A 16086-nucleotide genomic window follows, 5' to 3' on the forward strand; every position below is an offset into this window, starting at 1 on the left:
CCTACAATCATCTCAGGTCCTTTTTAATCTACTTGTTTCTCCTTGCTAGAACACAAGTACCAGACAGCAGTGATCTTACCATGTCCACCACAAAAATCTCCAGGTACTGGGTAAGTGTTGAGTGATTCATTCATGCACGTTTCAGAAAAGCAGCAACAGTGCAGAACCAGATGCTGAACAAGGTAACTCAATCAAGCGACCACAGTTGGCAAAGCAGGCTAACTTTGCCTGTCATAACTGAGCAGAGGCAGATTAGTTACCATAATAACAATTATTTTCTTATAGTAATTACCTCACTAATCCTACCATCTTAGTACTGAACATTTTACAAACCTAGAAATTGAGCTCTAAAAAATTAAATGTATTAAAATATTTGAGAGGCTAGTACTGTTCATTTAAATACGTGAACTCAACCAAATAACAGGGCACAAAGAACTCTCAAGGACGATGACAACTATACAGTAAGTCCATTAGAATGATTCTATCAAATTAACTGCTTCTAATCTGGTATAAATAAAACTAAAAAGTAGCTAAACACTTGAACTTCAAGTCCCTGTCCAGATTTTTATTGTTATGTTCAAATGTTTGGGTTAGATGAAATGAAAGAGGTATCCAAGAATGATGGACATAAACTGTACTGTATAAGCTCTAAAAATTCTGGTCTGTTGGTTCAGCAAAGTTTGTGCTTACTTTCCAGTTTTCAGCAAGTGCCAAAATATCAAGGTATGCTGCAGGTGAGGATTAGGGAACTTTGTTTAGATGGTGAAGGGGTTTGAATTGGGGAAGGAGGGAGAAGTATTGGAACACTAACAAAAAAAACTCTAAATTTTCTATGATTAACAACACTAAAGTTCCTCAAACTCTAAATTTAGATATAAAGTTCATTTAGTATCACAATACTTAACATTGGAAGAGAAATGTCAAATTCTTATTCCTCCTCAAATTTCTTCTCGTGAACTCTACTACTCATGCTCAACATACATTTAGAGAACATAAGTTATTCATTATTTCTTTAAAGTTCTAGTTGGTTGGGCTACTAAGAACCATTAGCAAGGACTGGCTAAACTAGGCAGATAAAGTTATTTAGTTATTTGAAATTAAAAAGCACTGTATAAAGAGCATCAGTTAGAAAGTCTTAACTTACTATGTGGTAAGCCTTTTTTTTTTTTTTTTTTTTTTATGAGAAAGGCATAGACAGGGACAGACAGCTCACCAAATCATTGTCTCACTACCAAAATGCTTGCAAAAGCCCACAGCCAGGTACGCAATCCAGGTCTTCTACATGGATGATGGCAAATCAATTATTTAACCCTTCACCTGCTGCCTCCCAAGGTGTGCAATGGCAGGAAGCTGGAGCTGGGCGCCAGAGCCAGGAATCAAATCCAAGCACTCCAATGTGGGATACGGGACTTTTAACCAGTAGGCCAAAATGCTCTTACATTTTTTTTTTAATAACATGCAGAAGTTGGAAATCTCATGCTCACTCCCAAAAATAACATGACTTTGAACATCTAAAAACATACTTTAATCAGATAAAAAACAAGAACATGTGATGTAATGGAAAGTATCTTACAATTAAAAGGTAAAGAGAGGTGGGCGTTTTGGTACAGTAAGTCAAGACACTACTTTGGATACCCACATCCCATATCAGAGTGCTGGTTGGAGTCCTGGCTTCTCCACTTCTGATCCAGCTTCCTACTAACACACTTCAGAAGGCAGCAGACAATGCCCAAGTACTTAGTACATGCCACCAACATGGGAGAGACATATGGAGTTTGTGGCTCCTGGCTCCACCCTGACCCAGCCGTGGCTGTCGTGGGCTTCTGGGGAATCAAACCAGCAGATGGAATATACATCTCTATCACTCTGCCTTTCAAATAAATACTTTTGTTAAAAAAAAAGATTAAAGAAATTAATTTAGCTGCATTCTTGATTCTGCAATGGTATACATTATTAAAGATTAGTAACAGTCTTAATATTTTTTTCCTAAAAACTTCTGTTAACTCTTTAACCAGTAGATACTTGGAAAAAAGTAGGTGAATTTACAATTTGTACAGAGACATTTTACTCTAAGCAAAAGTTTCTCCTGCAAAATCCCCCAAAACCAACAACAGTTTTCCCAAAATCATTTCAATATTAAAACACAACACAGCTTAAAAGAAGAGGAAGATTCTAATTAGACCGATTTAGCACAGTTTAAGGTCAGATATGATAGTTATGCTGTTTTCTAAATGATCTAAATCATTTTTATTAAATTATCATATTTTTACTTAACCAAAAGTGAATTTATTACAACTACAAATTTCTAAAGTTTTTTTTTAGTTGCCAGCTGAATGTTGTAATTTTGAATTCTAATGTCCAAGCAAGCTCAAAAAGGAAAGGAATCTTGTTAAAATGTAACACATAAGAAATCTACAAACTGTTTGGACAATGACAATTTGGTATGTAAACTTACTAGGCATAATTTAAGCACTCTTAAAAGTATACACACTTAACTAATGGAATACTAGATTACTCCAAGTTGCCTTAAAATTGTTAGTGCACCTAATTAACAGCTAGAAAGTCAAGTATTCACCTAGCATGATCAGGCTTAATGCACTGAGCCCTAAAGATTTCTTCAGATGTACTTGCTATTTACCTTGGATCACTTCCAATCCACTTACTCCTTCTCCAAGGCTCTCATCTTCACTTTCCTCACTGTTCTTTATTTCTGCAATTCCCTTGTTAAGCTGCTCACCTCTTCCTTTGTTTGCTGATACTGCTCAAGGTGCCATCTTTGGCTTTCTTAGCTGCTCTCACTTCATTTTCTCTGAGTTAGCTCCCCAACTCAGGTACTTGACCTAGTTTGCCCTGGAACCTTTGCAATCTATCCTGACAGCCCAAATGTCTCTGGAGTTACAGGCTCAAATTTTAAAATGCCTACCTTTCCGTTTACCCATGGGTAGTTTGGGTACCTTGCCTCAAAATTATCTAAACCTGACCATATAATCCCCCTTTAAATATGCTCTTGTGAGTCCCATATATCAATTATTAATAGCACCATTTACTTAAGTCAACAGAATAAACCAAGATATTTCCTTTAATTCATCCCTCACACTTAGTCTTCACAGCCAGCCAGTGGTGAGGTCCAACAATTAAGCCCATAAATTTTTTTAAAAAATCTTTTTTAAAGATTTATTGATTTGAGAGGTAGGGTTACAGACAAAGGGAGATACAGAGAGAAAGGTCTTCCATCTAGTGGTTCACTACCCAAATGGCCGCAATGGCTGCAGCTGAGCCAATCCAGTTTCTTCGGAGTCTCCCACATGGGTGCAGGGGCCCAAGCACTTGGGCCATCTTCTACTGCTTTCCCAGGCCATAGCACAGAGTTGGATGGAAAGTGGAGCAGCTGGGACTTGAACTGGCACCCAAAGGATGTCGGCACTGCAGGCAGTAGCTTTACCTGCTACACCACAGCGCCAGCCCCCTTGTAAACTCTAATCTTTGTCTTTTACATTCATGCTGTCACTGTTTGAGTTCTTGACCATATCATCTCTTATGTGCTCTAATGCAAAAGCTTGCCTCCAAATTATTTTTTAAATTTTATCTTCATTTTATTTGAAAGGCAGACGGAGGGGGAAAAAGGGACAGATCTTCCATCCACTGATTCACCCCTCAAGAGCAAGCAACAGCTGGGGCTGAGCCAAGTGGAAGCCAGGAGCCAGCAGCTCAATCTGAGTCTCCCATGTGGGCACCAGGGACTACTTGAGCCACCATCTACTGCCCTCCAAGGGTGTGCATTAGCAGGAAGATGTAATTAGAAGGGACCAAGACTTTAACCAGGAACTCCAAAATGGGATGCAGGCATCCCAAGTAGCATCTTAACAACTATAAAAGCATGTCCCACCTCCAAATTTTTATAACTAGTTCCATATTTAAAAGTCTATGACTAATTGCCACACCCCCACCCAAACAAAGCATACCACCAGAAGCCTGTTTTCATACTATTCCCAAAATGCTGAAGTCCCAGAAAAACTGACTCTCATTAGCACTCCTATGGGGCAAGACAGAGGTCAAGCCAAGCAAGGGCTGTATTCTACTGTTAAAGAAAAGTTTAAGAGGCCAGCACTGTGGTGTAGCAGGGAAAGCCACTACCTGCAGTGCCGGCATCCCATATGGGCGCTGGTTCAAGTCCTGGCTGCTCCACTTCCAATCCAGCTCTCTGCTATGGCCTGGGAAAGCAGTAGAAAATGTCCCAAGTCTTTTCGCCCCTGCACCCATGTGGGAGATCCCAAAGAAGCTCCTGGTTCCTGGCTTCAGTTCTGCACAGCTCTGGCCGATGAGGTCATTTGGGGAGTGAATTAGCAGATGAAAGACCCCTCTCCCTCTCCCCTCTCTGTGTAACTCTTTCAAATAATAAATAAATCTTTAAAAAAAATGAAAACTAGGAGATAAAGCTAATCCCTTAGAATGATGTTAAACACCTTCTAAGATTCAGCTTTACCTGTTGGCCTCATTGTATTTATTCTTGAGTGATGATTTTCGAACTACTCTCACAACCCATAAGTTGGTCAATTTCAATGATCATGCCAGCAATTTCTATTAAGTATGCAAGAAAATATACTACAAGTAACAAGACTAAATCCTTTCCTATTTTTATTTCAAATATAAGTACTGAGTTATAAAACATTCCTGACAGTGGATGATGGTCAAGAAAGTCTGAGGGAGGAGGCATGTGCCTAGTGGTTAACATGCCCACATCAAAGAGCTTAAGTTTGATTCTAAGCTCCTGACTCCAGCTTGCCACCAATGCAGATCCTAGGAGACAGCAGTGACAGCTCAAGTAATTGGGTTCCTGCCACCCACGTGGGAGACCTATATTGTGCTCCCAGCTCCTGATTCCAGCCCCGGCCCAGTCCCAGCCATTGAAGGCACTGGTGAGTGAACAAGTAGATGGGGGAGCTTGCTCTCTCTCTTTCTCTGCCTCACAAGTAAATGAAATAATAATAAAAATAATAACAATAAAGTCTGAGTTTTTGTTGGCTACAAGATGAACATTTTTCATCTAGCCATAATTGCTCACTATTCTTTTTTTCCATCTTTGTTCACTATTCAAATTCTATATTCTTCAATATTCAGTTCAAATCCCCCAAAATTTAAAAGTATCATTTCACCACCACCACCATATTGGGAAAAATGCAGAAAACTACCAACTGCTGATGAGAACATGGATTCATGAAATGCTTATGAAAAAATTACTTGTACTTCTAACTGCAGTATTTTTCTAAAACAGTAGAAAGATTGAAAACAATCAAATTATCCAAATAAATACTTACTATTTAGTTGTTAAAGCAAATTAACATCAACATAGCTAAGTTTCAAAGCCAACAATGAATAAGAAAAGCAAATTTCTAAATAACAGGCACATACTCTAAAGAACATCATTATAGAACTTTTTTCTTTTTTTAAACAGAAGGACAGACAGGAAGACAGAGAAGTTCCATCCACTGGTTCACTCGCCAAATGTCCACAGCAGCCAAGGCCAGGCCAAATCCTGGAACTCAATCCAGGTCTCACAAACATGTGGCTGACTCAGCTTCTGGGCCATTATCTGCTGCCTCCCATGTTGTGCACTAATAGGAAGCTGGAATTGGGAACAGAGCTGGATCTCAAACCCTATGCTCCAATATGGGATGTGGGCTTATCAAGGGGTGTCTTAGCCACTACGTTAAATGCCTGCCCAAATATAACTAGCACAAAATAATCTTATACCTTTTATGGATACAATCATATTAATAAATTTAGAACCAGTACATGAAAATTATCTATATAACAACTTCAGACCAGTGGTAACCTCTGAAGAGCTAAAACATGGAAAAAGTTAAATGGACAGGACTTTAGTTGTAACTAAAACATTTCATTTTTACAAAAATATAAAGTAAATATAGAAAAATATTAATAACTGTTAAGTCTGGAAGTCTACTACTTTCTGAAACTTCTCTCCAGGCTAGAAATCTTTCATAACAGAAAATTGTAAACCTTAAGAAGATCAGTAAAAAAGACAATCTAAACAGAAAACCAAAGCTCTTTTTGACCTCTGCTTCACCCCTCTTCTTCCCAATAGTTCTCTCCCTTCTCTGCACTTCAACAGATCACTTATAAATCATTAAAATGCCATGTAATATATTTTTTCCATACATTTGGAAATTCTCTGTTCATCACTGATTCTCCAGGACCTATCAGGATACTCAAGGGTTGTTAGGTGCTTAATAAATGGTTTTGTAAACAAATATTCAAAAATGAGACTTCAAATCACTTCAACTAACAAACTTTTTTGTATGCTGATGATATGGTATAGTGACACTACAGCAATATTTTTAAAGCAGATAATTTTTAAAATTATTTTCTCTACTACAAAAATATATCTTAAAGGAAGGCAAAACTTCAAAATTGTAACTTTCTCAAAATATTACAAAAAATTTTCCTAAGACATGAAATAATTAGCAAGTTTCCTGACACTCTGAAATTATGCAACTATATTATGAAGTTCCCTAATGGTGAAAATCAACTTATACTTTTCTAGCTAAGAAGACTTTAGCATGTACCAATAAACACTTCTATTTCCTCAGCGCTCAATTCATATAATTAAAAATATACAAAAAGTGATAAAGCAGTGAAAAATTGTTATCTGCAATCTCAAAGCTGGCCACACATTTGTAGTGTTTTAAAACCTCTCCCTGGTAATGCTGATACACAGTGAAGTCTGAAAATCAGAACTTTGTAGCAAATGGTCAATGCTTCTAAGATGATGACATTTCAGCTACTATTATACTCAATCTTTTCACATCTCATCTTAGGGAAGGGAATACACCTTAAATCACTATTTCACAAGGTGTACTCCAAAAATCTAGAATGTTTTAAAATCCTATGATCAAATAAACATCATCTTTTGTTTAGGTTCATGTTTCTCACACATTTTCAGACCATAATCCCAGGGCCGGCGCTGTGGCACAGTAGGTTAATCCTCCGCCTGTGGCACCAGCATCCCATGTGGGCACCAGTTCTAGTCCCAGCTGCTCTACTTCCAATCCATATCTCTGCTATGGCCTGGGAAAGCAGTAGAAGATGGCTCCAAGTCCTTGGGCCCCTGCACCCGCATGGGGGACCAGGAAGAAGCACCTGGCTCCTGGCTTTGGATTGGCGCAGCTCCGGCTGCCACAGCCATCTGGGGAGTGAACCAGTGGACGGAAGGCCTCTCTCTCTGTCTCTACCTCTCTCTGTAACTCTGTCTTTCAAATAAACAAATCTTTTAAAAAGAAGACTAAATTATATAACATTACGTACCTTTTATATGTTGAGCCATTTCAACATGCTAATTCATAAATGAATCTAATTAAATCAGCACAACATATAATGGAAATTAAAGCAGCTTTAAATTGCCAGGATATGAATTTTAAGACAAGGAATGATCAGAAACAAGCCTCAAGAGGAGGGCCAGAAGCTGGTTCACTGAGAGTCCTGAGCTTCAGCCTACAACAGTGTTTCTCAAAGTGTGACCTGGGGGCTACTGGCCGGCTTGGAGTGCTGGTGAAAATGCAGATCCCTGGAAAGAGTCGGAAATCTAAGGTGTGGTTCAGAGAAGCAAAGTCTGGGAACTCACCGAAAACTGAATCACAACCTTGGGGCTAAGGGTCAGACATCTGCATCTTAACTAATTCCCTAGGTGACTAAAGTTATAAGGAGCTTCTGGGGAGTGCTAAGCAGATCAAGTGGACAGATATTCACTTTAGATAGACACTTCTCAGGTGCCTGAGTCTGGAAGATGAGAGGAGCAAGGTTCAGTTAGAAGGCTCTGACCATACTCCAGATCAAGATCTTTAATTTGATAAATACATTGCACAGAATATACTCACTGCGTACCATGTGGCAGAAAAACTACTGTGCACAAGATCTAAAACCTAAGCCCTACCACCTTTTCCAGAAAACAAAACAAACAAAAAAATCATAATCCAAGGCATTTTACCTCAAATCAGCAAAGGCAACACTACATAGGAATAATTTGGCCTAATAATAGGCAGGATTGTTAAGTGCAATTATTCTATTTCATTATAAATTTTAAAAAATAAACACTGAAACTAAAATTGGGAACCATTAAAGACAGTTTCCTCTGAGGTTGTGACATGTGAAATGGAGGAGAGGGGGATGGAAACTGTAAATTTCTTCTTCAGCATATGCAGGTTGAGAATCATTATCCAAAATGCTTGGGGCCACAAGTGATTTGGATTTTGGGAACACCTTCATGTGCATATAAAGAGGTTTCTTGAGGGTGAGACCCCAGCCTAAACACAAAATTTATTTCTGTTCCACAAACACCTTAGACATACATGCTCAAGTTGATTTGATTTGATTTTACCTATTTTTTTTTTTTTTTTTTTTTTTGACAGGCAGAGTTACAGAGAGAGAGACAGAGAGAAAGGTCTTCCTTTTCCGTTGGTTCACCCGCAAATGGCTGCTGCAGCCAGCGCGCTGCGCCAATCCAAAGCCAGGAGCCAGGTGCTTCCTCCTGGTTTTCTCAAGCAGGTGCAGGGCCCAAGCACCTGGACCATCCTCCACTGCCTTTCCGGGCCACAGCAGAGAGCTGGACTGGAAGAGGAGCAACCGGGACAGAATCCGGCGCCCCGACCGGGACTAGAACCCGGGTGCTGGTGCCGCAGGTGGAGGATTAGCCAAGTGAGCCGCGGCGCCGGCCCTCAAGGTGATTTTATATAATATTAACTGTGTGTGCACTGAACCACCAGGAAAGCAAAGGTATCATCTCAGTCACCAAAGTGGACAAGCTACAGTTGTCTGGCATTACCAATTTTTTTCTTTTAACATTTATTTATGTATTTGAAAAGTAGAGTTACAGAGGCAGGGGGAGAGACAGAGAGATCTTCCATCAGCTGGTTCATTCCCCAAGTGGCTGCAAAGGCCAGGCCTGGAGGCTGAAGCTAGGAGCTTCACCCCAGTCTCCCATATGGGTGGCAAGGCCCCAACACTTGGGCCTTCTGCTGCTGCTTTCCCAGGTGCATTAGCAGGGAGCTGAATCAAAGGTGGAGTAGCCAGGACTGGGCACCCATATGGGATGCTGGCATTGTGGGCAGTGACTTACCCTGCCACATCACAATGCCAGGCCCTACCACTATTTTCAACAATATCTTTACCCAGCGAAGTAGACAACAAGCAAAAAAGTGAATACTGCACAGAGGTCTTGGCTCCACGGGGGCCACTGTGAGGAACCTGCCTTTGGCATGCTTAACAGCCTGCACACCTACCATTTGACTACTCTTTGTGGGTATGCTTGTATGGGGGACTCTGGATGGCAGCAGAAATGATATACTGCAACTGAAGGAGGTCTAGGAGTGTCTTTTTTCCCTTGGAGGTTGAATAAACTATTATGCACCTGCCTTTTCTAAGTGATTCATCACATAAGGTCAGGTGTGGAATTTTCCACTTGTGGCACCAGTGCTCAAAAATTTAGGATTCTGGAGTGTTTTCTATTTCAGATTTTCAGATTAGGGATTCTCAACCTGTATTTAAAATTTTAAATAAAACCCTTGCATTAGCCAACAAGGTTATGTTTCTGGTGTCAACTCCTTTCCAAATCAGATCTAAAGATCTAATTTCTAAGCGCTATAGATCTTAATAAAAGTTCCAAATTTGTGAACAGCTACATCTCCTGTGACACAAGCCACATTTTACTAGCTTTTGTAAAACCATATTACAGAGAGGTAAAAATCCTTGATTAGCAATCCTATATTCACAAGGCAAGTCACTGGTCTATCAGTGGGAAAAAGGGCAGACTTCAAAATAAAGCAATGTAATCACTAGGAAAGAGTAGCCGAAAGCCAAAACTCTTGACAGCTTAACGGATGTAAACCTATTCTCTACATACTTTACCAACTGAAAAACATTTCCTCTCATTATTTATGTTTGTACAGTTAGAAAATCACGAGGCTTCAGGGTGTAAAACTATACCGGCACTCCATCCCTCATCTGCTATTTGCATTTTAACAAGTAACCTAATAGAGACCTACTTTGCATCAGAAAACCACCACCCCAACAATAAAACAGAATGCTTTGACACAAAACCAAGTTACCATGACACTACAGACTTAGAGCCTTGGTGCCTGGAGGCTCCAATGAAGCATCTCCTTTATAACCAATTCACAAGATTCATATACCCCACTATTACCATTCCTACTACAGAATCCTATTACACATCAACTCCACGAGGTCCAGGATTCTCCAGCCTGCTCCTGATCTCTGATCAGAGCTACATCTAACTACTGCATCCTGAGAACTAACTTTAATATCAATGATAAAACAAATTCTTATTATAAAAATATGAGGCCAATAAAACTCTAATGAAAACAACATTAACAAAACGGATTTCACTGCCTGGCCATTACAAAACTGTGTACAAAAACTGTGTACAAAACAGTCCAGGAGCTTTACTTCAAAGCTTTTTTTTTTTAAATCCCAAACTACATTATCTAGCAATAGACAAATATTTACCTACTAGAGATTTCTCCACTCACCATGGGTACACCAGATAGTTTGATTTTTAAAGACACGGATTTTTCCTACATCTTCAAAGCTTTTGTTAACAGTACTCTGGGTCAGAGACCTAAGAATTAATCCTAGCTCAGATGCCATCCATTTTCTTGAGGCCTTGAAAAAAGTCATCCAAAGTTTCAAAATTCCACCACTAGAGAAGACCTTGGAGGCTATCCAATCCAACCTTAGCCCTTCACACACTGAACTAGGTGAAAGCACCTTGACAGCTGACAATAATAATCAGAAAGTATCCTTCCCACCCAGGGGGCCCAAAGAAATTAAAACACAGGAAGTTAATCGCACAGAATCAACCGAGTGTGTACAGTATTTTGAATTATCATGAGAGACATCAATAAAATGGTATGAAGATGAGCTGGCACTGTGGCGTAGCAGGTAAAGCAACCACCTGCAGTGCCAGCATCTCATATGGGCGCCAGCTGAGTCCCAGCTGTTCCACTTTCAACCCAGCTCTCTGCTATGCCCTGGGAAAGCAGTAGAGGATGGCCCAACTCCTTGGGCCCCTGCACCTGCATGGGTGACCTGAAGAGGCTCCTGGCTTCAGATCGGCACAGTCCCGACCTTTGCGGCCATCTGGGGAGTGAACCATCAGATGGAAGACTCTCCTCCCTCTCTCTCTCTCTCTCTCTCTCTGCCTCTCCTTCTCTGTGTAACTCTAACTTTCGAATAAATAAATACATATTTCTTAAAAATTGTATGAAGAGTATATCTGTGCATACAGGGCTACTAAAATTTCTAAAAAGTAAGCCTTGCAAGATCAGGAGTATAACCTAAAGGACACACTCCTTTTCCAAAACACAAACATGATTTCGTCTGACTTCACCATTTTCTGCCTCACCTCTAATTTCTTTAACATAAACTCAACTACCCTAGCCTCCTGTTCAAACTGTTTGCTCTTGAAGTGGCACCAGTGTCTTCTATAAGCTGATAGCGGCCAGCAGGGAAGACGGACAGGAATCTGCATCCAAATTCCTGCAGCTTAGTGTTGGGCCCTTCAATGAACCCATCAAGGAAATTAAAGATGTTTCATGTGGACACTAACTCAGTACCTAAGCAAAGACGGCTCATTACCTCTGAAGCCTCTACGAAATATTGTTACTGAAAATGTTAAGTCAAGACAGACGTTTAAAATAGGTGTCTACTCTTGCACAGAATTAAACGGTTTGGTTCAATGCAATTCCAAAGCTTATCTGTGCACACAGCCGATAACAATTAAGAGATTTCCGAGGGAGATTTTTCAAAAACATTGTTCATGGCAGCGTTGGTCAAGCTGGCAGGGACGTGGGATCAGAAAATCCCCAACTAGAGGAGGAGGGTACCAATCGGGTTTGTTCCCCCTTTTGCAAAGACATTAACATACCACATAACCACATAGTCTATTGGGGAGCTATTGCGACACGAGAAACGGGCTCTTTATTTCCCACATGACTCCGCTGACCTGTCCCTTGTGGGACCTTTTCACACATTCTCAAGTCCAATTTCCCCAGCACCAGACCCGAAAACACACCACTAGAACCTTGTCTGACCACCACGTTCCAACATGGAGCAGGCCGACCGGACAGGCTCTCCGGAAGGTCCCAGGCCTCGTCCCGGAGAGTAAAAGGGGGTGTGTCCGCCGCACCTTTCGTCCTTTCTTCCGCGGCCAGCCACAGCGCCCAGGCGCCACTTCCCCGGGGCGGCCTGGGCAGCGGGTCCCAGCGCGTCCACACCTCGGGGCACCCGCCCGCCTCTCGGGGGCCCCAACAAGGCGGGGGCAGAGGTGAACCCCCAACCCGCTCCCGCCCCGTGGGGCCACGATGCGGCTCCGTCTGTCCCAACGAAGGGGCCCCTCTCCTCGGGGAGCCCCCTGCCCAGAGGTCCCCACGCTAACACAGACACGCAGCCTCTTCCCCACCACACGCACTCCCGGGGTCCGGGGAGGAGAGGGCCGCAGGGGGCAGCGAGAAAGGCCAGAGGGCATTCGCCTCAGGGGGTCTCGTCAGAAAGGGCGCAACCGCCTCCCGGGACCCCCGGCCGAACCTGAGAGCTACCGGGGACCGGGCCGAAACACGGCGGCGGGCGGCGCCGGGACCCACCAGCTGCTTCAGGTCCTCCTCCGAGAGCTCCGCGTAGCGGTACCGCTGCTGCTCGAACTCGTACCGGGTGGTTTTGGCCACCACCACCACCCTGGAGGGGCGGAAGCCGCCGTCGGGGCGGCTGCCACAGCCCGCCAGCTCGTGCGGCTGCCCCTGCCCCAGGTGCCGTCGGCCGCCGCCGTCGCCGCCCAGCCGGGCCCGCGCGGCAGGGCCTCCCGCGCCCGGCCCCCGAAGCGCCGCCGCCCGGCCGCCCGCCACGCGCCGACAGCTGCCCAGCAGGAAGCCTCGGTAGCAAGTCATGGTCCGCAGGGCCGCGGCCGCGGGCTCGGGCTCCTGCCTGCGCTCCCCGCCTCCAGGAGCGCGCGCAGCCCGAACCTTTAACTTCGCGCCGGGTGGGCAGAGGTTAAGAGCGGGGACGTGCGTGGCCGGCGCCGCGAGGGGGACGTGCCCAGACGTTGACGGGGGCGGGGAAAGCGGGTCCGCTAGGAGGCGGGAGAGCCCACGCGAGTGGCAGGTGGGCGGGGAGGAGCTGGAGGCCTCGGGGTGGTGGGTTTTGTTTGTTTGTTTACCCCTCTCCATTCACGCCTGCGCAGTGGCCGCTCGGCTGCTGGGTGCCGCACTCCGGCTCCGCCCCTTACCCTGCGGTCGCTGCTGGCCCGCCCCCATGCTAACAAATAAGCCAATGAGACCGTGCTGAGGTTTTGGCGCTCGAAGGACTGCGGGGATTGGCTGCTTTCTGGGGCAGGGCTGAAATTCTATTTGGCGTTCGGGCTGCCGCAAGGAATCCAGCTGGAACCGGTCTGAGGAGACCCAGGGGCCGGGGGTGGGGTTTTGAGCGCCTGGCGGGAAGGCAGGTACGTGGCGCCTCCTCGCCCGGGCTCCGTACTTTTACGCTAGTGCCATGTGAAACCAGACCACATGCCCTTTTTTATTCGTTGAACCAATGATGCTGAGTAAGTGATGGGTCCAACGCTGGGCCGTTGGCCGAGGAGACTGGTGCAGAAACAGGCCCAGTGCAAAATGGAGATGCCCGAGTGTCAAGATGGACTGCAGAGATTAAGCCAAGCCTGGGGACCCCGAGCCCTTTTGCTGCTGGCCACCGAAGAGGCGTCAGCCAGGAGGGAGAAAGGCACAGTGTTTTGAGGAATTGGAGAATAATGGGTAGAGGAGTCTGGCCGAGTGGATCATTTCTAGTGTGCAGATAAAGTGGAAAAGAAAAAAAAAAAAAAAGGACGCGTGTGAGAGTGTGAGGAGGTGAGAAGTTCAGAATGCTGGTCATTTGGACTTTATCCTGTAGGCAGTAGTGCTTTGAAGGCTCTTAGCCAGAAAGCAGTTGAAAGCAATGTTTGACGACTATTGACCTGGCTTTGGGCGCTTTGGGCAGCCTGGGAGGAAGGGAGACCGTTAGAGGCTGTAGGAATCGTTGCATGAGATAAGGACCCCGGCTAGGGGACTAGCAATGGCAATAGTAGGATAAGGGGTTATGGGAAGGGAGTCAGAGGGCCATGCACAGCCTCCTGTTGAATTCCTCCTGCCCTCTTGCGTGACACCCTCTCGACTCCATTGTAGTCCTGGCACTGCCGCTAAGTAGGTTTGGACTTTGGGCAGGTTTCTTCATCTTCATAGGCCTCAGAATCCTCCCTTGGAAGATGGGGGGATTAAAGTACAGTGACCCCAAGGTTCTGTCGCAGCCCGGCTGATGCAGTGCCACAGTCGTTCATGGTTCACTCTAATGACTGAGTGCCTGCTGTGTGCCAGGTGGCGTATTAGATGGACAACACCGTGATTAGTCTGGTGTTTCCTTTACCAGTTCAGTCACTGACCCCTACTGACAAGGACCTGCAGTGTAACAGACGTTAAAGTAGCCTCTTCAGTGGGAGGTAATCTATGGTAACGGACATGCTTCCTCCTTTTGTTATTACATACCAGAAAAAAAAGGAGCAGTCACAGGTGACACTGAGGTAGACAGTGTTAACTGATACGTTTGACACAATAGATGAATAGAAAGAGCTTGCTTAACGTCTGAGTTTTGTGTGCATGTTTGAAATTTCAGACACATTTTCTCCTCTCTTCATAGATAAGAACTTAAATTTTTGGCTTTTTTCCATCTCCAAACATACAACATACGTTGACATTTCAGATAGGATGTCTCGTTATCCATTGTTATTTTGGATCCCATCTCTTTACAAAATTTCCTTAAAAATGTTGCTTCATCATGTTATCATCTCATACATCTCTGAGTTCCCCTTCTCTACTGGGTTTTCTTTTTCAGTATTTAAACAAGCCCATGTCTGTAATTTTGAGAAACAAAAGAACCATCTAATCCCCAGTTTTAAATATTGCCTATCTTCCCTTTACAGCTAAGATTCTTAGAATGGTTTGTTCATCATCACCATATACCTGTCTCCTGTTTCTCTCTCAGCTTGTTTACTAGCTTATCCCTGCCACTGCACTAATTACTACTGTTTCCAAGGTTACCAAATGATCTGATTAAAGCTCAGAAGACATTTTTCAACCCTTAAGTCACCTGATCTTTCTGCAGCATTTGGAATGACTGTCATTTGGTCCTGAATCTATCTACCAGCACCCCTGTCTCTTAATGGTCTTCCCTTCATACCTCTGTCCACTTTGGGGGGAGGGTTCTTCCTAAGCCCATTTTTGGAATCTGTCTTCTTTCCTCGTCTGTTCTCTCCCCATCCCTGTTTCTCCAGGCTCCAGTCTCTCCTGGGTGAGTTCATCTAGTGTTGTGTAAGGGAAAGAACTTGGGCCTTGAAATCAGAAAGACTAGTTCAAATCCCAGTTTTAGCATTTATTAGCTATGTGAACTTTGAACTGGTTGCTTAACTTTTCTGTGTCTAATTCTTCATTTATAAAATATTATAGCTACCTTGTAAAGTTGGAAGTACGTGTACAAATGCCAATTCCTGTGCCCATTCCAAAGTAGACCATTGGCAATTATTAGTGACTTTCCCCTCTCATAACTTAGCTGCTACCAACATCTTTAGCCCAAATCTTTCTCCTGACTTGAAACTCCTTATTTCTAGCTTTGATAATGTCATGACTTTTACAAATACTCATGTAACACACATCAGCGGAGTTTAAGTTTTATTTAGTGTCTGCCATAGACCAGGCACACTGCTACGTGCTGAAGATTAAGTGATAAAAAGAGTCCTGTACCTTACGGAGTGTAAAAATTCATGTAATGATAGAGTTATAGAGTCCCATAGGAATTTGGAGAGTAGGTCTAAACACAGCCTAAGAAAAGTTAGGGAAGACTTTTTAGAAATGGCATGGTCTAAGCCTTAAAGAATGAGTAAGGTGTTAACCAGAACCAACAAGAATGAGAAAGGAATTCTGGATAAGCAAAAGTATAGAGGCAATGAAATAGCAGTTCTGAATTCCTACAGAACTTAGA

The 16086-nt window shown here is 43.5% G+C and overlaps 1 protein-coding gene and 1 long non-coding RNA gene across 5 annotated transcripts in view; one reads left to right on the forward strand and one right to left on the reverse strand.

The window, feature by feature from the left end:
* Nucleotides 1-13295, reverse strand: part of NADK2 (NAD kinase 2, mitochondrial) — a 53375-nt gene extending 40080 nt beyond the window's left edge. The window contains exon 1 of one of the 4 annotated variants that reach the window (XM_070056640.1): nt 13241-13295. Coding sequence is in view for 2 of the 4 variants with exons in the window: in XM_051853830.2 (XP_051709790.2) it covers nt 12672-12971 (300 nt within the window). In the remaining 2 variants the exon portion in view is untranslated. Of the gene's footprint in view, nt 1-12671; nt 13207-13240 lie in introns of those variants that run through there. The other 3 variants (XM_070056641.1, XM_051853830.2, XM_051853831.2) reach the window with 3 other exon arrangements.
* Nucleotides 13296-13531: 236 nt separating this feature from the next.
* LOC127492830 (uncharacterized) overlaps nt 13532-16086 on the forward strand; it is a 134494-nt gene continuing 131939 nt past the window's right edge. Inside the window, exon 1 of the long non-coding RNA XR_011382006.1 lies at nt 13532-13925. This is a non-coding gene — a long non-coding RNA (uncharacterized lncRNA). The remainder of the gene's footprint in view (nt 13926-16086) is intronic.

The sequence above is a fragment of the Oryctolagus cuniculus genome, chromosome 14 (assembly GCF_964237555.1).
Source record: "Oryctolagus cuniculus chromosome 14, mOryCun1.1, whole genome shotgun sequence".
NCBI classification, from domain to species: domain Eukaryota; kingdom Metazoa; phylum Chordata; class Mammalia; order Lagomorpha; family Leporidae; genus Oryctolagus; species Oryctolagus cuniculus.